Below are 27,136 nucleotides of genomic sequence, written 5' to 3' on the forward strand. Positions count from 1 at the left end.
ATAAGAAATGTGTGTTGTCATAGCTATCCCATTTATGTTCCACACTACCATCATCCACCAATGACCTCATAACATCTTCATTAAATCCAATCATATCATTGTTTGTATTGCAAGCGTTCGCAACCATTTCATAAAATACAGGTCCATATGATTTTTCAGGTTCTGCAGGCATATTTCCATAAGCTCCCATGGAAAGCTGAAGATATTTAAACTTAGGGTTCTCAAAATTAACATAATAGTTGTCTTTCTTTCTAAATAGTGCCCAAATACTTTTAACATTAATAGGCGTATAAGCTGCTGTAAATGTTGCACTTGAACTATCTGTATTCTTTGAGAATGAACCGTCCATAGGAATCCAATCCATAACTTTAACAGGAAAACATAAAGCCTCGTTTGTATAATGTTCTACAAGTTCTGTATAAATGTTAGGGTCTAAAGAGAATGACTTTGGATGAATGAAACATTCATTAAAATCCATCTTTGTTCGAAATAGTTGCTGGTTTACAGTTGTAATAGTAACTGTTCCACTAGCTTCTACTGCCTTCGTTATCATAGTGAATGGTTCATTCCATGGAACAAATTTATTTGTCGGTGGATTTGAATCTGAAGCAAATGCAACTTTAAGAGTTGGATTGAAAGCAATGATATCATTTACAGATATAGATGTGCATTGTAAGGCGTCGCTACTGAACTTTACTTTAAGCTGAATGTTTCCTGCAAAAGCTGGAATAAATCGAATAGCTTCTAATGGAAGGAATCTTCTAACAGGAATTCTTAAACGAAGCTTAAAATCAAATGATTTTCCTGCTGTAATTGGACCACTAACAATTTGTCCTGTTCTGCATGTTCCCGAATGACTCCATACATCTTCATGTCGAGTCTTTGAGAAAACATCTACTTTCTTTATTTGTTCGGTAGTTTGTGAGTTTGAAGTTATATATGCTTCTTCTCTTGCGTTGTCTTGAGAATATACGATACGACCATTTGCAAGGATTTGATATCCAGCAACTGCATAGAAAGCGTCATCGAAACCAATCCAAAATCCTGGTGGGTTTGTTTTATTGGAACCTGAACCAATTTCTTTATCTACAATAAATTGACCTTCCATTTTATACGTAATGAATGTATTGTAAAGGTCCAACATATTTTCACCAGGAGGTGAGAGATTGAATGTTACCCATGTGTTATCTTTAGCAGTTCCAGGTTGTGATGGAATCTTTGCGTCAGAATATTTTCTATTAGTGTCACCAATTTGAACTGCATTGTCTATGATATCGAAATATGAGCGAATCTGATGAATATGCTCTGCTGGAGTAAATTCGTTTAGCTGTTCGTTCTGCATGTATTTACTTCAGATAAAAATATCTATTTACTTCATTATTCTCACTCTTCTTCTTGGCATTCGTGGTGGAAGTTGTTTCTTGACATTTTCAATGAACTGTACATTCTCTTTTGTCTCAACTTCTTTCACTGGCGGGTCAGGGTTCTTTGACTCGGTTTGTTTTTCAATGAAATTCACGAACTTTGCAATAAGCTCTTGGTTCGTTATTGAAAGTACATCTGGCTTCTTTTCTTCTGGTTCTTTTGGTGGCTCAGTTTGAACAGAAGGTTTTATATGGGCTTCGTGGACTTCACCCTTGCCATGCACCTTAATGTTGTCGCTTTCTGCATTCGCTAATGGAACCTTTCTTTTTCTTACATATATTTTACCATCTTTACTCTGACTTACGTAATAGAAAGGATGTTGTATTCCTCTGGCGTCATTTAATATAATAGACTCTCGTTCTGATTTTGACAAGCTCATTTTACATCGGTTAAAGTTTTAATTTTGTTTTTTATCTGCAGTCAAATGACTCAGACAAGTCCTACGGACAAGACCCAAGGGGTCATAGATGTTGAAGCATTGAAGAAAGAAATTCGCGAGCAAATTTTATCCGAACTGAAGGAACAAAAACAAGAACAAAAGCCAGAGAGACCAAAGAGAAAACTTAGTGAAAAACAACTAGCTGCATTAGCTGCTGGAAGACAGAAGAACCCACGTTTGCTCGCGAAGAAAGCTAGAGAAGAAGCTGAAGCAAAAGCTAAAGAAGCTGAAGTGAAGAAAGAGTAAATGGTTTATTTTTATTGGAACTAAATGTATAGACAAATACCTTTATCTGTTGCGTTCAGTAGTGAAAACCCTGACGTCAAAATAAAGGGGAACAGAGTAACGTTTAAGTTTCCAACAGACTGGATTGTGAACATAAATGAAGAGAAGTACATTGGCATAACATCTATGTATATAACACGTGCATTTAGGAAAGTTGACTTTATACTTCAAGTCGAGATAGAAAATGACGAACAGTCTTTAAGCGCCCAAAACATTCACATATACAAATACTTTAAAGACGATACAACATTGTTGCAATGTATGATTTCATTTAATGAAATGTTCGAGAAAAAGTTTAACATTGAAGTACAAACTTTACAGCCTTTACGTGAGTTTCTTGCACAACTGAAAGAAGAAGGTAGTCAGCCACAACTTATAGACTTTCATTATGAATTTAATGAAAATGAAGATGGAACTCATGACTGTCAGTTTGTTGTATTCTCACCATTCAATGAAGTAGCTAAAGAGAAAGAAAATCCATTACGTATAAGATTTCAAATCTCTGAACCAAGTGATGATTTCAAGAATGTTTTCAATTATGATGCAATGCTTCCGAGGAAAAATGAATTTTCAAAGATTGTAACACCTGGCATTTGGGATAGAAAGCAAGCTATATTATATTCAAACTTAAGTAAGGGAGTTGAAAATGAGTTCATTGGTCATACAAGAACTACACCACTTCCTAACCCTAAATACTATAAATTAACTGGCTTCAATCGTGAGTTTTGGATAGACATGTTCTCCACTCATGACCATAACTGCCCAGTGTTCTTACCTCCAGACCATAAGGACTGTCTCTACATTGAAGCACAACTCTTAAACTCTACCATCGCAGTATTGTAAATGACCACATGGGCTTCGCCCTTGCCGCTAGCGGCTTATTTTTATCATGAATGACCTCATTGCTGACAAAAATAAATGACCTCATTCATGACCTCATTGCTGACCTCATTCATGACCTCATTGCTGACAAAAATAAATGACCTCAGAACTTCAACTTACGAATAAAGCTTGTTTTAGTCGTTATTGAGAAGTTAAACTTTTCAGCAAAGCAAGGACTAGAAGACTTACATAAGTCAAATCCAATCTCTTGACCGTCATAAAGTGCTTTATAAAGTTTCATGACACTGAACTCAGAGTCTTTGTCAAATTTTCCTTGCGGAACCATTAAACCTTTATCTTCATTGTAATAGCATTGTATAGCTTCAGGAAACATTTCATTAGCGGTTAAAGCAATAACATCTTGCTTCACGCCTTTCATTCTGCAGTGAAATGCAACTTCATTTAAATCGTTAGTGAGTAAGTCTATGTAAGTCTTCTTTCCACAAAATATTGACTTGTATGCTAAACTTTGTTTTCCAGGTGTTATTTCTGCGAAGTCACTATGAAACTGACCAAGGTTTTTACCAATAAGTTCTCTACCGTATCTCTTCTTAAATTCATGAGCTAAACGTGGTATGTCTTCATTGTAAATGTGCATCGAATCTGTATCCTGATAAAATGCTTTTAATCCTAAGTCTTCAATCGTGCAAAACACTTCATTCATAATACGTTTTGACATAGACAGAATGTTAACACCAAGTGGACAGAAGTTAAAGTGTCTGCAAATGCTTTTCGTTAGCTTGAAAATAGTTTTATCTGAACCATCCAAACCTTCGAACTTCACTATATGGTTGTAGTTTCTGATGGCATATCTTATAGCATCTTTGTCATCTACTATGGTTATTTTTGACTCAATAGGAGATAGAATAGTTTTGCCATAAATACTGTTCAGAATGAGCTTTATATTTTCTTGCAAAGGATTTCCTTCTTTCTTATACTTTAACCTTAACTCAAACAACTTCTTTACTTCATCTCTTATTCTAATATCTCTGTTTCCATCGTATAGTATCCTTGCAACACTTCACATTTGACACCTTGATATTTTATGAGGTCTTGTAATGTTATATGGTCAACATACATTAAACAGCAAGTGTTTGAACTTCTGGGAACGTTAAGTTCTGGATTTAGTTCAGGGTCACAAACTATTAAAGGAAAGTGTCTATGTATTCCAATCTCTGTTATCTTAATGAGAACAAAGAAGCCAGACATAAACTTTTCACCAATGGGTTCCTTTTGGTCGTCATCGAATAAATGTCTCATGAGATACTCTGTGCTTAACATCTCATCCTTCAATACTTTTGGAATTCCTTCTAAAGTATAAAGTCTTGCTATAGCTGATGGATATAATGAAACAGCGTCGAAGTCAGCAATGAGTTTCTTTTTGCTCTTTTGTTTCATGTTATCTGACAACATACATCTTCCACCTTGAATGCATCTGAAATAAATTCTCTTGGTTTATTTGAGAGGTCATAAAGATTTCCATTCGGGAAGTACACTCTGTTCTCAAACAATTTGTTAGCAATAGAACAAATACTAACGTAGTCATAAACGTTTAAATCAAACTCTTTCAATAAGTCATTGCGGAACTTTACAAAACCTTCTCTTAAAATTCTTACATCTTGTTTGCAGTAAAACGTGCTATATTTTTCTAAGTCGAAGTGGTTTTCATCTATTCTGCAACCTTTGATGGAATCTATGTTCTTCATGAACGTTTCAATATCTTTTACAAACTTACATGCTTCAGAAATGACACCAGTTCTGTTGTCATTTGCTAACAAAACACTGCTGTAGTAGTTGTATGGAAATACTTCTTTCGGTCCTGTTTGTAAGTTAAACATAGCAGGAAATAGTTTAAGCTTCTTATTTATAACACTGTAAGAGTCTTTTATAATAATTGCCCTTCCTTTATATAACCAGTTATTTGCATTGTTCGTGAACCTTTAATGATGGGAGTTCCTTTCACTTCTGTCATGTGTCTTAAGATGAAGTTTATATCATAACTGAGGTTATGGAAATATATTAAACTCTTGTCAGGAAGTCGCTCCAAAAATTCTGTTGCACAGTTTTGACCCCAAATGCTTTCACTCACTGAACCATCTTCACTGTCATAACAGATGTTAAAAGCTTTATGAAAGCCATCGTACTACACTCAAAGTCAGCAAAGAAAACGTGCTCAGGAATGAACTTGCACTTATTTTTATTTACTTCTTTTGACTCTGCTTTCTTCTTCAGTTGTACACAATACTTTGGAGCATATGTCAAATCTTTAAATGGTGCAAGGTTCTGTTTATATAAGTCAGTCGTATATGTGAAAAGTTCTCCATAAGAAATAGGTTCGAAATATTTGCACTCCCACAATGTTTTCATAACATCCCATAGCGGGTGTAGTTCTATCCATGCGAACAATGTATTTATCATCTCTCATTGTATATATTTCATCTGTTTTTCAATGTTCATTCCACCACACTCCTTCAAGATTTCTATATAGTTGCGAATGAAATATGTTGTTTGGTAATCTTTCGTTTAGCATGTAGTGGTCTTCAACAAGAAGTAAGTCAATAGTTCGAACAGTTTACATTCTTTTGGTATGTATCTCTTTATTTCATTATGTCTTGAGTCATTGAAATAACCAATGGTAACATTGAATGCTATACCTGTTGTCAAAATTTCTTGTACTTTACTTTGAGGAAAGTCTCTAACACGAATGACTTCTCTCATGTGGTCAATAGTTTCTTCATTTACTCCAGCCTGAATGCAAGCATAAACGAAACAATTGTCCTCTGTCATAAGTGTTGCAGTTCTTTTGTTCAGTTCATTGAAGATTTGGTAGCGTTCAAGATTTATAGGTAATGTGCAAAGATACTTCCAGAACTGACGCTTCTCTTCTTATAAAACTTCTTTTCACCAAGGATTTCATTCCAGAAGTCATCTATATCTTGTTTATCTCCTGTTTGTTTAAGTCTGTTCAATAATCTTTTCTGTCTTTCTGTCAGTGTGCTTTCATCTCTATATGGTCTCTTTTTGGTTTGCCTTTCTTTACATCTGACATCGTTAAGCCTTCATATTCTGTTAAATCATACATCTTTATTTCAGTAAGATTCTTATGTTTGTCAAGAAGAAGTCATAGTGCATTTCAACAATACCTGCAGCATTTGCTTCTATCTCTGATATAAAGTTCTCCTTCAAGAGCTGATGTAGTAATGTTCCAATATTATTGAGGTTTAACGTAGAACATTCATACTTTCCACCAAGTTTATAACATACCATCCATCTTTGTTGGGAGTTTATTTTAATCTTCTCTAAGAGTCTCATGAAAACCTTACCGAAATGTTTGTGTAAGTAGTCTCTGTTTGGTTCATCTAAAGCTTCGATGTTAAAGTCAATGAGTCTATTGCCTGACTTCACATTTCTCTTCCTATTCTCTTCATCTTTCTTTAACCATCTCTCACCTTCTTTTGGTTTGTCGTCAATGGAACGAATGACATCGTTAGCTTTGCGAACTTGTTCTATAGCGCTCTTAAACATCTCTCTTCTCTGTTGTTTCAGTGTGTCGTCTCTCTTTCGTGTTTCACCAACGTTTGCATTTGTTATGTCAAACATCTCTTGACGAACATCATGCGAAAGAGCTTTACGAGTATGACCAACGTTTGCATTTGTTATGTCAAACATTTCTCTTCTTACTTCATGAGGTACTGAACGTCTATGATATAAGTCAATAGCAACGTCATTTAAAGGAAATGCTCTTGCATGGACTTCGTCCTCGCCGCGTTGCGGCTTTATGAACTCATGAATTCTATCATAACTTATTGCACCATTATAGTCATTGAGGATGTCAGCGAGTGCTTTTTGTTTGTTGCGTAATGCTTTGCTACTTCTATGTTAGCTTCTGTAAGAAGTTGTTTTATTTCCGAGTGTTCTAACTTAGACAACTTCCGATACATCTTTAGTAGGAAATAAAAAAATATTTTTGAAAAAATTAGATTAGATTTTTTAAAGTTATTTTTCAAAATAATTTAATATTTTTATTTTAATGAAACACATGCAAGATTGCAAGTTCTTTTCATACAATGCTCTCGCTACTGCCATCAAGAATGAGTTCAATAATGCTTCAAATGTTAATGTTATCTTTAACAAGAAGTTTGTGAAAGAATCTAAGCTTGGTCAGTATGTCAGACCATTAGCTATCGTCATTGACCGCAAACGTTATACTTCACAAGAGTTAGCAGTAGTTTTGAAACAAAAGAGTTTCTTCGTGAATGTCAAAGATACTCATTATACTGTTATAAAGAACTCTAACATTGACTTCTTCAGTATTGTTATGAATCTTTCCGAACAGAAAGAATATAAGAAGGGTGAAACAAATGTGAAATATTATCCTTCATCTCTGAAGACAATAACGAACAAAGATGTTATACAGAAATTCTTACCAAAGGTTGAAGAAGCTTCTATTGACATTGACGAAGGAAGTGAAATGGTTGAAGAAATTGACCCTGAAGTTATTTAAGCAAAAATATATTTTTGAATAACTGAAAGTGTCACCACGTCACCATGTGCTACCAGGTTAATTAACTTCTTTTAAAAATGATGACAACATGACATTTTGACAACAGTCCAGGAAATAAATTTTATCGTTAATGTTATCGTTAATGTTATCGTTAATGTTATCGTTAATGTTATCGTTAATGTTATCGTTAATGTTATCGTTAATGTTATCGTTTATGTTATCGTTTATGTTATCGTTTATGTTATCGTTTATGTTATCAGTGTCGAACATAATTGACGTAGGATTCATGACTTCTTCGTAAATGAGTGTAAATATAGCACAAAAATATATTTTAGGTGAAGAGGTGAGATCTCACCCGTTTTTTCACCTCTTTTTTCACCTCATTCTCTTTTCGTTAATGTTGTCGTGACTTCTTCGTTAATGTTGCCGTGACTTCATTCTTCCTCTTTGAAGTTATCGAAATATTCTGTTATTTTTTCCTTCAGTAATGTTAAGTCTTCTTTGAATGTAAGTATTGTGCAACCTTTGATGTCATAGTGTGTTTGAGGAAGAGTATTTTTGACAATTTCCTTTATTTGCTCATTCGGTGTCATTGAAATCGGTAAGTTTTCACGATAGAACCAGTTTCTGTCAGATTTATATATTTTAGCTAAGTCATAAAAGCTCTTGTTGTTTCTTCTGACTAAATGCAACATAACCATATCTTTATCTTCTTCTTTCTCCAATTCTTCAGTATATATCATATACCTATAACTCTTTTCCTTTCCTTTTGGTACTGAACGCGGTATTCTTTTCTGTATGCTTTTGTCTTTGGATTCAATGACTTCATCTTTTGCTTGAAGTTTCTTTTCCATCTCTCCGCGTTCTGCTTTATATAATTCATCCAACATCATGAAAATATAACAAGCATAACGAGGTGAAGCCCACATTGCTACAGCATTTACTAAAAGTCTATGAACATAATAACCTTTCAAACCAGGAGCCAAATTCTTGCGATTTTCATACGGAATCTCTTCTCTCGGTTTTCCGAGGGAAGCAATCATATGAGGAAATTCTTCTAAAAGTTCTTTTGCCTGTTGGTTTTCAAACCAATGATATGCTTGCTTTGTAGAAAGAAGAGCATTCAAAATACTTTGCATTTGGTACATGTCATCTTTGACTGAACGAATGAGACGTAACTGTTTGTTATACTGTATGTACTCGTATTCTTCATTTATAGCTTCATGGACTATAACTGTTGTTGTGTTCTCTAATGTTGACATTACTGTCTTTACATACAAAATAAAAAAATAAATAAAAATAAAACTAACTTTATTTTCTGACTTTCACAAAAGACCAAAAATAAACGCTTTACATGTATTTTTCAGCAACTTCGTCAAATAATTTTATAGCTTTATCTATCTCATCTACTTCAAACGTTTCTTTACCTTTCGTGGGAGCACCATACATTTTCTCAAAAACTTCAAGCAGTTCTGTTTCAGCAGCTCTCATATCATTAACAAACACAACCTTGACTCTATTGACTGTACTGTCATATCTTTGAGTTATATTATATGTCCTTCCTATCTTATATCTTTTTGTGTTGAAGTCCTTCGGTTTCTGAACGATGTAAAGTAAGCCTTCACTGCAACGTTCCGTATCAATGAACCATATGTTATGAAGTTATATCCCAACAACTGGGTCTAACCTAACAAAAAAACTATTGGTATAACTTTTGTCTATAAGATATGCTCTTGTTCCATGAAATGCTACTGATATCATAAGCTCGGGATTTCTTGTCAAAATTTTCTGAGTTGAAGCGTTTCTAACCAGTCGGTTTGTTTTCTTTCCAGATGGAGATATAATGTCTGACAAAGAATATTTGTTGTATTTCTTTGAGTATCTTACGTTTAAATCACCTATTCTAACCACTTTGGTGTCATTGTCTATCTTTCTAACTGTTTCAAACTCAATGTTTGTCATTACTGTCTTTACATACAAAATAAAAAAATAAATAAAAATAAAATTAGCGTTATTTTTCTAACTAATGAAATTCATTATTTTTGTGCTGAATTCAATAAAAATAATTTTTAGGTGAAGAGGTGAGATCTCACCTCTTTTTTCACCTATTTTTTCACAAGCGTTTTACATGAATTGTACGATGTATATTTGAAATCCTAAACAATTTCGTAGCTTCAATTTCTTCTTTTAGTACATCGAATGTTTTAATCATGCCGAAAGTCTCTTTATATTTCTTCTTGACGTCAGACAGAAGGAAATCTTCTGCAGTTGGATAGTTTTTGTTCAGAAATGTCAACATATCCATTTTTATCTTCTGCTGGCTTTTCTGCTTCTTCTTTAAGTCTGCATAGTCGTTTCGCATTCTTTCTATCTCTTTGATTGAGTAGTTATATTTTCTTATTGCTGCTTTACATTTTGAACATTGCGGATTCATTTTTGCGTTATACATTGAAATAAAACCAGCTAGAACAACTAAGGCGTCAATGGTTTTCTTTAACTCAAAAGCTGCTGGTTTTAACTGTTCATGCCATACCTTACCTCTTCTATCTTTATCTATTATTTCCCAAACACATTTTGCAACTAATGAAACAAAGTTATCGTATGTCTTAAACTCCACCGATTTATATATGTCAGAAATATTTTTATAAACCATGTCGCAATCTTTGTCCATAACTTTATGGTTGCAATGATATCCTAGAAATCATAATTTACTTTACGTATGAATTTCTTTATTTCTACTGAGTCAGTTGGTTTCACTTCTATTTCGTCGAATTCAGGAATAGTTAGTTTTTGCTGTTGGATTTCAGGCAATTTGGGTAAATGGTCAATAATGTCCTGCATTTTCATAAAGATACTGTTCATTTTTTCATCTTTTCGCACTACAGTCTAAATTACTTGTTAACAGTTCTTGCTTTATCTTCTGGATTTTTGTTTCGAAAGTATATGAAGAAGGAATGAAGTTTTTCATTTCTAGTAACATTGACGTAGGATTCATGACTAACGAGTTTGGTGCTGTAGTTGTGGACAGAGTCCCGCCGTTCGTGGTTTGAATTGTTGTTGTGCCGATTGTTGAAATCATATCTTTACATACAAAATAAAAAAAATAAATAAAAATAAAACTAACTTTATTTTTTCTATCTTAAGGAAATTCATGAAAATTCGTGAGGGTGAAAAAAGAGGTGAAAAAACGGGTGAGATCTCACCTCTTCACCTAAAATATATTTTTGGTGTAAATTTATGACAAAAATAAATGGTACCATTAATGATATCATGACTGTTCTCGTTCATGTCTGATTTACATCTAATGAAAAAGTTTAGAAGAATTTTCTTATTCTTTCTGGTATATTTTTGTCTTTCCAGTACTCCCGCTCTAATGGTCCCAGATGTGTTGGCTTTGACTCTCTCAAGTTCTTAGATGGTATAACATCTTCAACGCCTCCTTCATATCTTACTTTATAAGTGTCATCGTTTATGTTATAGCCAAGTATTTCAATAACCACTCCTCGCTTTGCTTCGTCAATGGTTTCAGCAAGTTTGCCATTACTACTTTCAACTAATTTGTGACGAGGGTAAAACGCAATAGAGTCGTCAGCAGCTTTTATAAGATATCCATTACCTTGCGTAGAGTCTACGATATAATAGTTTCTACTTAACCTTAAACGTTTCTTTGTCAACGGTTTGTCGTCAAGAACTACACGAACTTTTGTACCAGGAATGAGGGTAAATTGTGTTGAATTTCTGATATTTTGTGTTTGGCTTCGTTTCTTTTGTATATACTTTTCTTCTTGTTGTTGTGTCATTGAATTTGGTGTATGTCCTGTTGTAAAATGTGTTGAGGAATTATATACTTCGAGAAAATGTTTCATTGTTTCTTCGGTAAAGTCTCGCTCTTGATTTAAATCTCTGAGCGTTCTTATGAAGCGATTAATGATACCGAGTATGTTATGGTTATGGTCTTCAGAGTGTGTAGTGAGTTATGTTATGCTTAATGAGAAAATCTGTGATTTCATTGCTGAGGTATGCACTGTCTTGGTCTGATGTTAAAGTACTTGGGCTATGTTCTGCTACAAACTTTTGTAAAACTCTTAACACTTCACGAGTTCCTTTATTCCTCATTGGATATGCATATGCTTTGCGAGTGTTAACATTTATGAAGATGAGGAATGGGTTATGTCCTCCTTTTCTGCTTTGAATGAGAGTGTCAAATTGGTATGCGTCAGGAGTGTTGGAGTAAATTGGTAAAAAGTAGTCGTAAGGGTTTATTTTTGTTTGATGTACAACATTTTTGTCAAAGAACCTTTTCACTTCAGCTCTGTTAGTAAATCCCCAACTCTTTGCAGCTTCATTGAACTTCTTAAATGACCTCCATGGATGTTGTTCGAATACTTCTTTCAAGCTCATTTATGTAAAGTTAAAGATTTTATTCAAGGCTCAAGCGCGTTCATTGAACTCTATACCATGCGAATACAGTCACAAATGGTGGCATATAATCTTCACCCGAGCCTGTTGGATTTGTTGTGAAAGTGTGTGAATGATTTCCTGTTGTGTTTGTCGCTCCTGTATGAGTGTGCGCGGGTAAGTTTGCTTCAGTAATTTTCTTCGAACCTCCTGTTTGCTTTGAAGAGTTAGCACAGTATAAGAATTTGTCTACAATCTGCTGCCACGTACCGAAACCCAGAACTGTTACTGGATTTGTTGAGTTCATTGACGTATATAAAGAACCAACAGGATATAATGTTTGAAGTATTTCAGTCTTTAATGTTTGAAGCTCTGTTTTGTCTGCTTTCTTATCTAACATTGTTGGTAGTTCATATGCTTCAAAGTTTCTGGCATGATCTTCGATATTCCTGCAACTGTTATCTAAATTGTTAAGAGTATCTTTTACGCTTGTACTTGGATTTTCTAATGGTGCATTTGAACCAAGGTCAAAGTTCAATATTATGTCGTCTGCTCTAACAGTAGTGAAGGATTTATGTGTATGGTTCTTGTCAGCTTTACTGTCTAACATTGCTGGTAGTTCATTTATATCGGAGATGTTGTGTTTATGAGATTTCAAAACTTTGTTCATTGCTTCGAGTTCAACTTTGTCAGCTTTACTTTTAATAGCATCTTCAAACGTTATTTTTGACTTAACTCTCAAAGTAAATCTTGGTTCAACTAATACACCGTTAACATTGAAAGTAGAGGCATAAATTTCACCGGTATAACCAAATGCTTCTGGTGCTTTAGCTACATCATACTGTACAGTACAGCTTATGTCATAACCTTTAGCACGAATGTATTTATATCTTCTTTCATTAACATTTTTTGTCTTCGCTTCATCACTTCGTGTTAAATATCCATGGTAGTCCGTTATAATCTGTTCGTCTGAAGTTATATAATGAACGTGGTTCTTGACTTTATCACTCAGAGCTAAAAGCTCATTTTTGTTTGCTTTTTCGGCTAATTTCTCATTAACATCATTCACTTCTAATTCAACTCTTCCGCCAGAACTCTTATTATCATTAATCTTTTTCATTAATTCGGTAATTACGTCATAAAGACTATATTCTGTTTTCGGTTTTGTAAATAATGAGTCAAAATTTCTTTTCATCATTACATCGCTGACATTAATGATATCACCAATTCCTTTTTCATTTATTCTCTTCATTAATTCTGCAATAATGACGAATATATAATCTGTTAATTTATTCTCTTCATCGAGGGTTATAGAATGTTTTGAAATTGAATCATTAACTCCTCTAAATAAATCAATAACTTCAGGATACACGTTTTTAATGTCTCGAATAACCCGACCAGTATCCTGTTGTTCATGTTCTTCGTTCCCGTCGTTACGTGGTTTTATATCTCTAACCATCATCAACGCAGCCATAACCGGAGGGTTTGTTGCTACCTGTTCGAAAATCTGACCGTTATGTATGGTATATCTAAATAATTTCTTTGTGTTTGTTAAAACATTTGAAACAAGTCTTTTAAAACCATCTACAAAATTTCCTGTTTCACCTAATGTTCTTGCAGCATTTACAAGCTCACCCATTCCCGCTTTTGACCCCAAAAACGTCCATATTGCATTTATTTCACTCTGTATAGTTGTCCATTCAGCAAAATTAATTCCTGCATTCGCTAAGCTGAAAATGAAATTCAGTGGATCGAACTTAATTCCACCTTCTTTTTCAATTTCAACGAACTCACTAACATGAGATTTTAAATATTCTTTCGTTAAAATTGTTTTCCCCGATGTTATGTCATTAACGAAACTATCACCGTCAAAAGTTAACGAATTCAATTTCGTCGTTGATGCTTTTATTTCATACACCGCTTTATTGATAGTTTTTGGCTCACCTTCTTTAGAAGCATATGAAACATTAATGAATGAATTATATGTATTCATGAATGAGTTAAAATCAATGATTTTCATTAATGACGCCTTTAATGATTCATTTACTGTCGAATCCCTTAAAGCAATTAATGAACTGTCATTTATGAAAGGTACACTGCAAACCGTCGAGTTTGGATCAAATCCTGTAGTTGGTGCAGGAATATTAATGATATAAGTCATTAAATCATTAAGTGACGTAAATAATGTTGTCGTTTTTGATTTAATTTCTTTAGCATCTGTTATATATGGTAATTTTCATTTCTGTAGTTTCTGAATTAAAGATATTCGCTAAAATGTTTTGTAAACTGTTTTGAACAGCTGTGTAAACCGTTGAATCCGGAACTCTTACGATTTCACCGTCCTTAATAAAAGGCATTGCACATGGTGTAGTGCTTGGATCGAATCTTTTTGGGTTATGATTCAACATATATTCTAATGCTTCATGAACAGACTTATATACTGTTGTGTCGTTCTTCATGACAACTTCACCATTTACAATGAATGGCATAGTGCATGGAGTTAAAATAGGGTCAAACTTTTCATAGTCCTTCCATGTTATGTATTTCTCGGTATTTCCATCACTGATAACAATATATTTGTCAGTAAGTGTGAGAGAGTATTGACCAAAATATAAACGTTTAGCTCTGTCAGCTTCATACGCATATGCAGCTATACTCATATTTTAATGAGAATAAAATGTTGTTCTATTTGCAAAGTACAGACCCAAACGAATACGGGACAGTAAAACTACAAACAAACTTAGGTCTACAGAATGAGCCACTTGCATTCAGAATGGTTGACTTCAATACTATCGCTTCATTCGTTATAACTGATGAAACAGATTTCATGGAGTTTGAAATAGATGGAAAGAAGCATGAAATAAGATTTCACAATAATGTAGAATATAAGATGGAAACATTAGCTGGAGTGTTAAATGCTCTCATAAGTACTACAATAAACAAGGATAACGAAGAAAACTTAATGAATGTTAAACTTATTGCAGGAGTTTTGAAGTTCAGTTATGCGAAGGAGTTTAAGATACCAAGAATGAGTCATAGAGTACAACTTCTTTTGGGTGCATACCATATGACATTTCCTTTGAAAAGTGTTGACAAAACGATTGAGATGAAATCTGTTCCATACGTATGTTATGGTAATTGTTTGTACATTGAGTCTAAAATAGCTAATGTCACAGGTATTTCAGGAGTTAATAGTAAAGGTTCAGTAGAATATAAGTCTTTCTGTTATAGTCAATTCAATGTTCATTCCAAACGTTCCTGTCATAGCAACTCATTTAGGTAAATGGGTTCGCATTAGTCCTCATAATTTGAAAGACATGCAATTCAGACTTGTTGACTTTCAAGGAGAGCCTGTAGAACTGAAGGCACCAGTGCGAATGACTGTTGAAGTTGACTTTTTAGAAAATATTAAATGCAACAGCTTACAAGAGAACTCAGAGCTAAAAATATAAAGTATGAATGTTATGTATTAGGTCATGAACTTTGGTTGTTGCTGTTTGATGAAACAAATGAGTTAGTTATGTCAGTCAAGAGAACAGAAAAATATTGTGTTAGTGAAAACTGCACCAAGTCAATAAGATTAGGTTTGCATTATGAAGATGAGTTCGATACTGTTGAAGAAGTTTTGGATAGATATTACAAATTGCTAACTTGAAATTTTTTTGACTGACGGCGCAAAGCGCCAAGATGGGCTCAAAGAGCCCTCCTGACTGCTTTAATTTACTAAAACATATTTCAAACAAAGTTTATATTCTGTTGAAAGTTTTGTATATTCGTTCGAATATTTATACTTAAACTCAACTCCTGTAGTTCCTGGTGTTTCAATGATGCGGATGTTACCTATTTTCATGAATGGTGGCGTTTGACCACAGCATTCGATTTCAGGGTCGAGATAGTCAATGACACATTTTCCTGTTATTCGTGATATATTTTCAAGGTCCTCCTTTGTTAGAATTATTTGGTTCTTACTTATAAGATTTGTCAAAAGCTTCTTATCGTCTTTGAGTAAAATTGTTTGGTATAACTGAAGAAGGTAATGGTCTACGTTATCTGAAGGATTTGTTTGAACATTTGTGTAAGGGTTGTCGTTGGCTTCTCTTGAAAGAATTTGGTCCAGTGGTGGATACTCTAACTTAACATCTGATGTAGCGTTAGCGTTTGAAGCTGTGTTTAAATTCACGGATTTCAGCTCTAAGTTCTTTCTTTTTCTTTCAAACACTCTGAACTATAGTTCTTTATGACAATATTGTTTGTCGTTCGTGAGTCAACATTTGATGTTGGTTCAATTGGAACATTAACGGCACCAGCTAAGATGGATTTGCTTCTCATTTCATATAGAATAAAAACCTTTTATATGTATGAAATGAACAATATACTCGACAAGGGTTTGAATGTAAAGCTAACGAATGAAAATATTGTTGAATTCACTGAGACAGGAGCTGTGTATAAAGATGTAGAACTACTGAACAAAAGAGCTAAGGGAAGAAGCAGGAACATGAACAAAGGGTGGAAGCCTATAAAAATTTATGTCAATGATGGCTCAGGAGGTTCAAACATAAAGTATGCAGAAAGTTATAGAGTTTATGCTCTCAAAGGTGAAAAGCCTTCATTTAAGAACAGCTATTCTAACGCATATCCTCAAAAGCTAACGGATGGGAAGTGGATGATATGAATGACAGCAAAAATATTAACAGAAATGGCGACAGAGATGCATGGAATTTGTTTACCATCAGTCAATTGAAGGTTAAACTTTAAAACAATGTTGGTCGTTCCCATGGAATATTTTTGACTTTAATGGTATTAGTCATGATATGAATCTCAAGGTATGAACGAGGAGAGATGAGAGACTTATATGCTTCCCAAATTTCTTCAAAAGGTAATGTTATACCTGACTGTTTCCAAATGAGTTCAATATCATAGCGTGAGAAACCTTGAAAGATAACGAAGTCAGTTATGAGACGTTTTATGTTTAAAGCTAAAAACCTCCATGTTTGCATAAGTATTGCTACAGTTAAGTGGTAATGTCTGACTTTAGTAATGATGTTAGCTAATGGTGAGTCAGGCTTTGAAACTAAACCTTTTCCGGCGAAGTCGTCGCAAACTAACAAAGTATTTGAAGGATATTTTTTGAAGGGGTATTTTGAAAGTTTTGACAGAATGTAGTTTGTAAGTCGTTTCATATCGTAAACTCCTGAGTATTGACGTAAGTGGTGTTTGTCAATAATTCTTTCCATCTCCTCAGAAGTCTTTTGCATTCCTGACTGTATAAATTCAACGATGGCATAATATTTCCTCTTACGTCGAATGTAACGTTGAAGAAATTCAATGAGTTCACTGTCTGGAACTTTAACGACAGAGGCTTGAACTTTTGACATAAATGTTTTCGCTGTTGAATCCATAGAGTCTGAAGTTGCTGATATAATGATTTGGTCATAGTAAGAGTCGTTTCCTAAACGTTCTGTTATGAGTATATGACGAATGAGGTTAAATGTCTTACCTGAACCCATCTTTCCACAATAGAAATAAACGCCATTTGAACAGAACTCATAGTCCTTACTGAAAGGAAGAATGAGAGAAGAGTTAAGTTTGTCTGGAGTTTCATTCATGTCTTCATCTACGTCATGTATTAAATGCTTCATTTTATCTCCATTAAAAATGCAAGTCAGAAATATTCAGAACATAGCACCGAGTCTAACTGACAAGAGTATAAAGATATACTATGAACATGTTATGATGAAACCTACCAAAATTCAAGAAAGTCAGTATACTTATGAATATCCAAGACACTGGGTAGAGTATGTAGGAGGTGAGAAAGCTATTGAAATCAGACAGGTTCGAAGTATTCCAGCAGGAAGAACAATATTATTGAAGAACTTTAATGTTTTGAGATATAATGATGAAACAAAGAAGCAAGATAGTTTCCCTGTTGCTGTGTATGTGAACTTAGATACAGGAGATGACATGAAAGTTTTTAATACAAAGCTTCAAACGGTAGTGAGAGAACAACTGACTGCGGAAGGACATCCATTGCCTTCAGAAGTTACCATAGCATATAATTTTGAAACAAACTCAATAGATTTTAAAGTCATCTCTGCAAAGAAGTCAGGTTTTACATTTAATGAAGCAGATGTATATTCGAATGAAAACTTCAAAGCTATTGCATGGTTAGATAATGACGATTGCTTTAAGAAAATATTTAAATACAGTGACTCAACGATGTCAATAGATGACCTTCGTGGAATGTTACCATCGACGTTTACAGTAGAAGGTTCAGCAGGATTGCTTACAAGATTGTCAATTGGTGGCATTTGGTCTCGTGAGAACATTGTTATAAAATCCAGTATAAGTGAATTTGCTGAAGAATCTATATTATGTCTTTCAAACTACATGTATTCGCCGCCGAAGCATTATAGTATAACAAACTTTGTCAGTAAGTTTAACATAAGACTTGTCGAACCTTCTTCAATGAAAGATGTTGTGCTACCTAAAGATGGAAAGGATGGACTCATTATTGAGATGATTTTAATAGCATATTAAATGAGCTTGTTCTTGAAGGTCATTCATGATGAAATAACTGTTGTAGAAGATGTTAGCAATTGTTCAGACATTTTGAAGCGTATAGATGATATAAGAAATAAGTTAGATAGACCGCAAAGCGGTGAGGGCGAAGCCCGTGAGAATGTTTATGTTTCATTGACTTTCTCCAGTAACGAGAACTTTTATGAGATAATATTGAAGAGAGATGATTTTAATATGGGTAAATGGTAGCTTGGGCAGCTTTAGGCGCAATGGGAACAAAAGCATTAGCATTTGGAGCAAAAGCACTTGGAGCTTATGACGCAGTAAATAAAATGAGTGGAGGAAGGGTTTCGAAGACATTAGATGCAAATAAAGGAAGATTGGAGGCTGGGTTGCAAAGAAGTTAAGATTAAATAAAATAGGGCTCATAAATAAAGCATCCAATTTAGTTGCGACTGAGTCAGAAAATGCTTTAGGAAAGGACGATGAGTTTGCAAAACACGCAAAAGACTTTAATGACCAGATGAAAGGTGAAACAATGCATTTAAATAGAGTCGATGGAACTAAAGAAATGTTTCTTCTCCACCAGTAGTTCTTCCGTATGGTCCCTATGGAATGTATGGAAACCCTTACGAAAGACCATTTGACCCATTGACTGGTGGAAGTAACTGGTATCATTACGGACGAAGAAGAAAGACAGTCAAGTTGGAGACAGACGTGAAGAAAGCAACTAAAAAGAAACCAAGGAAGAGAGTTATAAAGCAATGAATTCAACAGGGTGAAAAAACAGGTGAAAAAAGAGGTGAGATCTCACCACTTCACCTAAATTTATTTTTGTGCTATGTTTTCATACGTGTGAGGGTGGTGATATCATTAATTTTTAAGTTTATTTTTTATTTTATTTTTTAAAATTATTTTTATTTTATTTGGATGTAATGACAGAACAAAAATAAAGCATATCTACTCAACAGGAATGAGACCCTTACTGACTATGTATTTGTTTAATGCTTGATGAAAACAATGGTACATATTATCGTATGGGTATACACAGCGTCTGTTTCCATCGTCGTCGTATATGTAGAGCTCAAATCCAGTCCAACCTTCTTTTGTACAATATGTAGCTTTATTTAAGTATGCAATTATGTAGATAAGGCAATTTTCTTCATCGCTCCAGAAATAATTTTTGTTCTTTGTTGAAATAGTTTTCGTTCCTCTGCGACCATAAGGAATGTATGCAATGAACTTTGCGTCATAAGGGATTGTAATATATTCAGGGTTTCTTTCATCGTCAATGGGTCTGTCTTTGTTAAAATGCATGTTTCTCAGTTTTACTTGAGTTTTGAATAGTTCACGGAAACGTTCTGGGAAAGAGTCATAGTAAATGTAGTCGGACATGTCTTTGTAATGAAATAAAAAAATTTAAAAAAAAATAAAAATAAGGTTATTTTTTATTTAGTGAGGATGGTAGTGAATTCGTTAGTGAAGTCGTTTATGTGTCAGATGGTTTTGTAAATATTTAAGGTTAAGTTGGTGTTATGGTTGTGTTGTAAAATATACGTTACCAGTTTCGTAAAGTGTCAAAACCGCTAAGTGGTGTACGGAGGCGCGCAGTGCCACAGTGCACGACTTAGGGATACTAACTTATGTGAAAGTATGGACTCATACAGGAGGTCAAAAAACTCAATATACAAATGGAGACCGTTCAAACTTTTGGCTTGGCATTCCATTTGCTGACTCAGAAGACTTTATGGGTGGTATTTCAACTGTTGGTACAGTTCAAATACAATATACTGGTGACAGAGACGGTCCAGATGAATTGAGAGCAAAGAAGTTTACAAAACCAATAGCACTTTTCACGGAAGATGCTCTTTTGAAGATTCGTTCGATGAAACCTGCTGGGGCTCCTCAGATTGGCATAACGACAGCTTCCATCGAGCAGATTTTGGCAGCAGGTCAGTAAGTTGTTCTTGAACTGACTTTTCTCCGTCAAATATTGACAGTACGCCAGTTTTGACATAATATTGTATTATAAACTTTCCTTTAGTAATATCTGTAAGTTTTGAAGTTATATTTTTGTCTGCTTCAAGAACTTTCACCATTTCAGTTATACCAACTTTCTTTGCTTTATGAAAATATTTAGGTTCAGCAAAGACTGCTATTCTATAACATTTTCCATTGTTTGTGTAAAGAACTATTCTGTCAATGTATTTGTATTGTTTGTGAGTATAAACTTTGTTCTGCTTCAATTCAATAAGATATCCGAATACGTCCATCTTTTTATTCTAAGTAAATGTCATTTCCGAAAAATAGAAGCGTAAGTGTTTCAAAAGGTTTAATGGCGGTGGCAGATGTGAAGTTAAATTCACCAACTCAAACAAACAGTCAAAGTGTTGTTGTCAATGTCAAAGACAGAGATGTTGAAGTGGGGAAACCATACGAAGACGAAGATGGTATAACAATTGTTCTGTAAAAGAACCAACATATCCTGAAGTTAGCAGAGACTTAAGTTCTGTTGCAGATATTCGAAACGACTACCAACAACTGAAAGACAAACTTCAAACTCAGGAGAAGATTTGTCAAGCTTTAAGTATAATGTTAAACTTGGTCGAACACAACCCTGTAAAAGTGAACTCATATGTCATTGCACCTCATGAAGTTTTGAAAGAACTATTGAAACTTTTGACAGAGGCAGACGATATAAACATCAAAGAAATAGAACCCGACATTAGTTGCTGTGGTGTTTCATATAATGCCATTGACAAGATATACGTTATGAAAGGAGGTGAAACGTTGAACTTAAAATATAGTTTCCCAGACGTTATAAAAATATTTGACGACCACAACATTTCATTAAAATTTATTTGCTAAGTAAATGGCAGAAGACATAATGGTTTATACTATTACGACTAAAAACCCTGAGTCATATAATTCTATAACAACGAACTTACAAAGTCCTCAAGGACGATATTGTAAACTAACCTTAAACACAATGACGACTAAAGCCTGTTTTGCTCTTTTGACACCAGAAGACTTTATTGTTGTGAATGGTAAAAAATACTCCTTTGAAGATACTTACTCAGATATACCACCAACAGGTTTTGTTGACTTATTTAATACTTTAAGTACGGGTGTAACATGTGCTGCAACTAGAGCAGGTTTCATTATGTTTGGATGTCCGACTGAGTTTACTATAAACGATATGAGCTATAATACAAAACTTATTTCTGGTTTTTACTACCAACAGTTTCCTATAACAGGAAAAGGTGTCATACAAGGAATGTCTATTCCATTGACATTAAGCACACCAATCTTATATATTGTTTCAAACTTAGGTTCAAAGTGTTATTCGAATGTCGACAGAAACTATTATGACCAAAAGATACTTATGCGTATAAACAATACTTTCTCTGCTGGTTTGCCTATTGTTCATTCGAATGCAGAATTTTCAACCTTAGTGAACTCAAACACTTTGGCAAGTATAACGTTGACATTAGTTGACGCAAACTTTGTTCCTGTAAAACTTTTATGTCCTATGTATTTGTCAATGACGGCAGAAAGTTTCGAATTGGAAGATGCAACTGGTGAAAGTATTGTATTACAAGAACAACTTCAACAACAAATAGCTCAAGAACAACAAATGCAACAAATGCAACAACAAAGTCAAGAATAAAAAAATAATATTTTTTTTATTTTTATAAAAATGTACAGAATAGATGTTTCAGATTTTTATGACTTCCAAGCATTCAGAAATATGTGTCCATTTAGAGACTATAACAAAGCAGTCGAGAATTTGAAACGTTTAGTCATTTATGTTGACTCTGCCCCAGAATGTTATGTCATGAAAGAATGGGATGTTGTCTTTAACAAACCAAGAGCAACAATAGTGTCCGAACAAGAATGTAGACAGAAACTTAAGAAAATAAAAGTCGTACAAGTTGGCATGAAGATGTTAGATGCTTGGGATATCTTATTGTCAAAGTTAGAAGATTTTTCAGTTCGAGGTATAAAGTTCTATACACCTTCTCCAAACTTCTATTCTATCTTCACTGGATATAAATATGAACAAGTAGAATGGAAAGAAAATATTATAGAAGCTTGGTTAGACCATGTCAAAGAAATTATATGCAATGGAAACGAAAAGGTTTATGAGTATATCTTATGTTGGTTTGCAAACATCTTACAACATCCAAGTGCTAAAAATGAAACTGCTCTCATTATAATTGGAAAACAAGGAACAGGTAAGAACACATTCTTTACAGATATCTTGTGCAAACTGTTAGAAGGTTATTCGAACCCTAATATGACAAACTTAGAAAACATCTGCGGTAAATTTAACTCCTCAATAGAGAATATGAAACTTATAGTTTGCAATGAACTTCAAAGTATAGATACAACAAAAGTTTTAAACTCAGATGCTTTGAAGAGTCTTATAACAGACAAAGTTGGAGTTGTTGAAAGAAAGTATAAAGACCAAAGAGTTTGTGAAAATGTTGCAAACTTCATTATGGTTTCAAACAATGCTGTTCCGATGAAGTTAGAAAGTTCTGACAGAAGATATGTAGTTGTCAGAACGTCAGATTCTCATATGCAAGATACAGAATATTTTGACGACTTAGCAGAAACTTTGACACCAGAGTTTTACAACCACTTGTTCTCATATTTCATGACATCAGATATTTCTAAGTTCAATCCAAGACAAATTCCACATACCGAAGAGAGACAAACATTGTTAGAAGCAAACAAGAGTGTATATGAACTGTTCGTAGATGAAACTGACTTTGTGTCATTAGATGAAAGGTCTTTATATGATTTGTATAAACAATATTGTCAAGAATATGGTTATATGGCAGCTTCTAAACGAACATTCTTGGCAAATGTCAAAAGTCTTTTAGATGTTCAGAATGGTGTATATACAAAGAAAAATTTTTCTGAGTAAATTTAAAAAAAATATTTTTTTATCCGATAGAAAAGATGGCAAAATTCATCTCAGTAAACAAGTACATGTCAGGACTTAAAGAAGAACTAGACCCATTCACATATTTGAATGTTTACTTCTACCATTTTGAAAAGTCTTCATTCAGTAGTGATGCGAAAAATTCCCAAACATATGGGGTTTCTCATATCCCGTCCCTTATCGTTTCCCCAATTCAATTTTTTTTGGAATTTTATTTTTTTTCCTGCCCATTTGAATTAAAAATGGGCGATTTTCGTTAATGTGATTGAAATATCATAAAATTAATACGTATTTTAGCTAATAATTCTATTTTTATACAATATTCTCTCATTAAATCAACATTTTTTTCTAATTTTAATTTTTAATTTTTAATTTCTTCATAATTTTAGCGATTTATGCTCATTATTAGCAAATAAATAATATATATAATATACTTATTTCATTTTATTCAGATAGGTCTTTGGGATTGGGATACCTTGTCCAAATTCAGAGGAAGTTTGAGAGGTTGGGATGGGGTAGCCCATATTCAATTATCCCAAGTGTACTCCACGAATTTAAAATTATATTATATTATTGATGACATATCTAAATTTATAGATAAAAATTTCAGTGCGTACACAATTTTTTTTGAGAAAATTCTTTTTTTTACTTATTTTCATTCATAAAAGCTCACGTGAACTTAATTAACAACTGAGACATTTCCTATGAAATCATTTAATGCCGTCAAAATAGACATGTCTAAGCTGTTTTGAGTGACTTTCGCTCGATGTCTGATGCAATATCAGACATCGAGCGAAAGTCGCTCATATTGGCAACACATCCATACGATCAATACTATAGCTACGAATTACAAGCCTGTTTGGGCAATTTTTGGCCGAGTTCTGATTTTTCATTAGATCTCGAGCGAAAGTCTCTCAAATTGGCTGCCAGTTCATAAGAGTGAAACTCTAGCTACGAATTAGAAGCTTGCTTGAGAGACTCTCGCTCGCGTTGGGATCTGCATCAGAACTCGAGCGAAAGCCTCTCAAAGTGGTAAGACCTGCTCATTGTTGAGCAGGAGCTGCGTAATGTGTTCGAGCAGAGTGAGGCTCTTCTAAGATCTTCCTTGTGATTGGAAGAAATTAGAAGAGTCTCACTCTACTATTTTGTAATTGTATGCCCCGGCCTTTGAGTGACCAGGGCTGCGTAATGAATTCGAGTAGGATTGTACAATAGCTCGGCAAACGCCGAGCAAATTGATATAAACGTACATCCCACAAAAAATGGATTGTCAAAATTTATCCCAAATTTTACAAAACCGCAGCGGTTATGACATCCCAGGGCTAAAAAAATTCGGATACTCGCATCTCTAACCTTGAGGTGGAAATTGGTAGTAATTTGGTGGAGGTACTTGCTGGAACTGAGGTTGCTGAGGAGACTGTTGTGGTTCTGCAGCTTTCGGTTCTTCTGGCTTTGGAAGGCATTCAGGAAGAGGAACGTCAGTCATCCGTTTGTGTCCTGTCGGAAGGAAAAATTTTTCCTGTCGGAAGGAAAAACTTTTTCTGTCGGAAGGAAAAGTTTTTCTGAAGTTCGACCAAAAAGTTCTCAATTTTCGAAAATTTGAATGGTTTACGGACGGACAACTGGAAGAGTTCTTCCTGTCGGAAGGAAAAATTTTTCCCTTTGTCGGGAAAATATTTTCCTGTCGGAAGGAAAGATTTTTCCCTTTGTCGGGAAAATATTTTCCTGTCGGATGGAAGAACTTGGAATGCACGAAAGACTTGACGAGGCAATTTACCTAATTGAAATTAACGACTGCGTAAAAGACTACTTGCGCAAGGTAATGAAGCCCAAGGTCAAGTTCACCACTATTTCTGGAAGGTCTACACTTCAGCTCGAGACTTCGACTGGAATTCCAATTCAAATACCAGACGGGACAGCCTACGATGGCATAAAGGACGCCAAAAGAGAAGCTCTTGTTAAGTTCCTAAACAAACGTCCTTGGATAAAAATACCAAACAAGGAGAACCCCCTACCCCATATGAAATTGGCAATTCAGTCTCTCCTTCACTTCTCTGGTCAGCCGTTCTACATAACCTGTGAAGGCGACATTCAGCCAGTTCAGTAAACATCTCATTTTAACTTCACTTTTTTATGTTTTTACTCACACTCGTACTCAACAGGTTTGTGTACAACTATTTCAACTGTGAACCTTGTATTGACCGGTCTTCCTGCAAATGCAAGTTCGGTCAATACACAATTTATGGTGGCAAGAAGGACAGTGGGGAATGTTATTCTGACATCTGTTGTTGCGCTCGAGAGAGATTTGAAATTTCAGAGCCACCTCCCCCAAGAACTCCAACACCAACACTCAAGTTGCCAAAGACTCATGTGAAGAAGAAGCCTTCTGGTAAGTTTCTTATAGCCATATACATGGCACGCTTTGAGTAAAAACATTTTTTTCATTTTTTGAATGAAGCAAGTTAAATTCGTCCCACACCAATCTCAATGGACCGATGAAGAGTTTCAAGCTATGGTTGAAGGCGTTGAGAACGACATAGACGGCGAACTTGAAGGAGCTCAAACCACAATTGCAACCAAAATTGCACAAGTCAAAGAAGAGATAGCTCCACTTAAAGCTACCAAAGCTACTCTTGACCTCATGGATACTTACCGTTTAGATGTCAAGAGAGGAATAAGACAATTAAAATTAAAACTCTTAAATTACGAAGCTATACTCCAGAAGTTAGCAGAGATGAGAAGACTTTACCAGAGCTACTTACATGTAAGGGACTTACCTTCAAGCAGTCCGACCAAAGATGAATTTTCTGACATTGTCCCAATTTTGTCCGAAAGTCAGCTCAGATGTTTTGAACTGCTCCCAACATAACCAGAATATGAACGTTTGCCTGAACTCTTCCGCAATCTCAAAAAACGTTTTTTGGTTCTCATGTTCGAAACTTTTATCGGAAGAGACAACAAACGTTCAGAAGAAGAACAAGATATTATTTTAAACTTGTTGTATGACATAACTGTCATAACAAGCTTTTTGAAGTAAAACCGCCATTCTCAAACCACTTCATTTTTTCGATGTCCGAACAAGCACCGAAGCCGAACACAATAGCAGATGTCCTTTCAAGGTTGCCAGACAAGCGCCCAGTTCAAATTCAAATTGCCCAATTGAAAGCTCATCTGACAAACACCATTAAGACTCTCCAAAGTAGTCTTATGACAGAGATTACCAATCTCAAAGCCGATGTCCTCATGAACCAAGCTTCCAATGAGACATGCCTGAACGATTTCACGGAAACCTTGCGCAATTACGAGAGAGAGAACCGAGACCTTGCCAGACTCATCTACCGTTTCTTCGAAGAGATAGACGCCATCTGGAAGGTACTCGGAAAGGACAGAACATGCAACACCGTACTTCGTGAGTACCAAATTGAAGAAGGAATTGTCGAGGAAGAAGAGGAAGAAGAGGAAGAAGAGAAACACGAAGAAGTTCCTGAAGCCGCTACATGGGCAACCCTTGTTGCCGATGACGGTTACGAAATTTCCCAACCCTACCCATACCAAATCCGCAACAAGGAGACAGGCAAGGTTCTTACCCCAGTCCTCAACAACTTGGGACACTTGAACCTTAACCTTCGGAATCGCGGTTCAATCTCCATGGGCAAGCTTGTCGCAATTCAATGGGTTCCAAATCCAGGCAAGAAGACGAAGGTCAGACACATTGACGGTGACAAGCTCA

General features: G+C 34.8%; 20 protein-coding genes and 2 pseudogenes across 22 annotated transcripts, besides 2 other annotated features; 11 read left to right on the top strand and 11 right to left on the bottom strand.

Moving 5' to 3' along the window:
- Positions 1–20,094: a mobile genetic element.
- On the bottom strand, positions 252–1,342 carry TVAGG3_0709840 (uncharacterized protein; the record flags this gene model as incomplete). Its single annotated transcript, XM_051243726.1, has 1 exon — positions 252–1,342. A coding segment is annotated over one exon (1,091 nt), but the record flags the coding sequence as incomplete, so codon positions are not given.
- Positions 1,370–1,804, bottom strand: TVAGG3_0709850 (uncharacterized protein; the record flags this gene model as incomplete). The annotated part of the gene is made up of 1 exon (XM_051243727.1): positions 1,370–1,804. The coding sequence occupies one exon, from the start codon at positions 1,802–1,804 to the stop codon at positions 1,370–1,372; it is 435 nt and encodes a 144-aa protein (XP_051090314.1).
- TVAGG3_0709860 (uncharacterized protein) lies at positions 1,850–2,110 on the top strand (the record flags this gene model as incomplete). The annotated part of the gene is made up of 1 exon (XM_001580374.2): positions 1,850–2,110. The coding sequence occupies one exon, from the start codon at positions 1,850–1,852 to the stop codon at positions 2,108–2,110; it is 261 nt and encodes an 86-aa protein (XP_001580424.2).
- Positions 2,429–2,992, top strand: TVAGG3_0709870 (uncharacterized protein; the record flags this gene model as incomplete). The annotated part of the gene is made up of 1 exon (XM_051243728.1): positions 2,429–2,992. One exon carries the CDS (start codon positions 2,429–2,431, stop codon positions 2,990–2,992), a length of 564 nt encoding a protein of 187 aa, XP_051090315.1.
- Positions 3,135–3,410, bottom strand: TVAGG3_0709880 (organellar and viral DNA polymerase type B; the record flags this gene model as incomplete). Its single annotated transcript, XM_051243729.1, has 1 exon — positions 3,135–3,410. One exon carries the CDS (start codon positions 3,408–3,410, stop codon positions 3,135–3,137), a length of 276 nt encoding a protein of 91 aa, XP_051090316.1.
- On the top strand, positions 7,062–7,535 carry TVAGG3_0709890 (uncharacterized protein; the record flags this gene model as incomplete). Its single annotated transcript, XM_051243730.1, has 1 exon — positions 7,062–7,535. One exon carries the CDS (start codon positions 7,062–7,064, stop codon positions 7,533–7,535), a length of 474 nt encoding a protein of 157 aa, XP_051090317.1.
- TVAGG3_0709900 (uncharacterized protein) lies at positions 7,593–7,823 on the bottom strand (the record flags this gene model as incomplete). The annotated part of the gene is made up of 1 exon (XM_051243731.1): positions 7,593–7,823. One exon carries the CDS (start codon positions 7,821–7,823, stop codon positions 7,593–7,595), a length of 231 nt encoding a protein of 76 aa, XP_051090318.1.
- Positions 7,970–8,425, bottom strand: TVAGG3_0709910 (uncharacterized protein; the record flags this gene model as incomplete). Its single annotated transcript, XM_051243732.1, has 1 exon — positions 7,970–8,425. The coding sequence occupies one exon, from the start codon at positions 8,423–8,425 to the stop codon at positions 7,970–7,972; it is 456 nt and encodes a 151-aa protein (XP_051090319.1).
- TVAGG3_0709920 (organellar and viral DNA polymerase type B) lies at positions 9,649–10,146 on the bottom strand (the record flags this gene model as incomplete). Its single annotated transcript, XM_051243733.1, has 1 exon — positions 9,649–10,146. A coding segment is annotated over one exon (498 nt), but the record flags the coding sequence as incomplete, so codon positions are not given.
- On the bottom strand, positions 10,850–11,651 carry TVAGG3_0709930 (annotated as a pseudogene). Its single transcript has one exon. A coding segment is annotated over exon 1 (802 nt).
- TVAGG3_0709940 (keratin-associated protein family) lies at positions 12,380–13,407 on the bottom strand (the record flags this gene model as incomplete). The annotated part of the gene is made up of 1 exon (XM_051243734.1): positions 12,380–13,407. A coding segment is annotated over one exon (1,028 nt), but the record flags the coding sequence as incomplete, so codon positions are not given.
- Positions 16,704–17,539, bottom strand: TVAGG3_0709950 (protein of unknown function, DUF4106 family; the record flags this gene model as incomplete). The annotated part of the gene is made up of 1 exon (XM_051243735.1): positions 16,704–17,539. A coding segment is annotated over one exon (836 nt), but the record flags the coding sequence as incomplete, so codon positions are not given.
- TVAGG3_0709960 (uncharacterized protein) lies at positions 17,664–18,260 on the top strand (the record flags this gene model as incomplete). Its single annotated transcript, XM_051243736.1, has 1 exon — positions 17,664–18,260. A coding segment is annotated over one exon (597 nt), but the record flags the coding sequence as incomplete, so codon positions are not given.
- TVAGG3_0709970 (uncharacterized protein) lies at positions 19,413–19,847 on the bottom strand (the record flags this gene model as incomplete). Its single annotated transcript, XM_051243737.1, has 1 exon — positions 19,413–19,847. The coding sequence occupies one exon, from the start codon at positions 19,845–19,847 to the stop codon at positions 19,413–19,415; it is 435 nt and encodes a 144-aa protein (XP_051090324.1).
- Positions 20,095–27,136: part of a mobile genetic element that runs on past the window's edge.
- TVAGG3_0709990 (protein of unknown function, DUF4106 family) lies at positions 20,200–20,412 on the top strand (the record flags this gene model as incomplete). The annotated part of the gene is made up of 1 exon (XM_051243738.1): positions 20,200–20,412. One exon carries the CDS (start codon positions 20,200–20,202, stop codon positions 20,410–20,412), a length of 213 nt encoding a protein of 70 aa, XP_051090325.1.
- On the top strand, positions 20,788–21,320 carry TVAGG3_0710000 (annotated as a pseudogene). The gene has a single exon. A coding segment is annotated over exon 1 (533 nt).
- Positions 21,325–22,122, top strand: TVAGG3_0710010 (uncharacterized protein; the record flags this gene model as incomplete). Its single annotated transcript, XM_051243739.1, has 1 exon — positions 21,325–22,122. The coding sequence occupies one exon, from the start codon at positions 21,325–21,327 to the stop codon at positions 22,120–22,122; it is 798 nt and encodes a 265-aa protein (XP_051090326.1).
- TVAGG3_0710020 (uncharacterized protein) lies at positions 22,291–22,892 on the top strand (the record flags this gene model as incomplete). The annotated part of the gene is made up of 1 exon (XM_051243740.1): positions 22,291–22,892. A coding segment is annotated over one exon (602 nt), but the record flags the coding sequence as incomplete, so codon positions are not given.
- TVAGG3_0710030 (uncharacterized protein) lies at positions 24,755–24,892 on the bottom strand (the record flags this gene model as incomplete). The annotated part of the gene is made up of 1 exon (XM_001289310.1): positions 24,755–24,892. The coding sequence occupies one exon, from the start codon at positions 24,890–24,892 to the stop codon at positions 24,755–24,757; it is 138 nt and encodes a 45-aa protein (XP_001289311.1).
- TVAGG3_0710040 (uncharacterized protein) lies at positions 25,139–25,513 on the top strand (the record flags this gene model as incomplete). Its single annotated transcript, XM_051243741.1, has 1 exon — positions 25,139–25,513. One exon carries the CDS (start codon positions 25,139–25,141, stop codon positions 25,511–25,513), a length of 375 nt encoding a protein of 124 aa, XP_051090328.1.
- On the top strand, positions 25,540–25,836 carry TVAGG3_0710050 (uncharacterized protein; the record flags this gene model as incomplete). The annotated part of the gene is made up of 1 exon (XM_051243742.1): positions 25,540–25,836. One exon carries the CDS (start codon positions 25,540–25,542, stop codon positions 25,834–25,836), a length of 297 nt encoding a protein of 98 aa, XP_051090329.1.
- TVAGG3_0710060 (uncharacterized protein) lies at positions 25,859–26,275 on the top strand (the record flags this gene model as incomplete). Its single annotated transcript, XM_051243743.1, has 1 exon — positions 25,859–26,275. The coding sequence occupies one exon, from the start codon at positions 25,859–25,861 to the stop codon at positions 26,273–26,275; it is 417 nt and encodes a 138-aa protein (XP_051090330.1).

This window comes from Trichomonas vaginalis, chromosome III (assembly GCF_026262505.1).
Source record: "Trichomonas vaginalis G3 chromosome III, whole genome shotgun sequence".
NCBI classification, from domain to species: Eukaryota; Parabasalia; order Trichomonadida; family Trichomonadidae; genus Trichomonas; species Trichomonas vaginalis.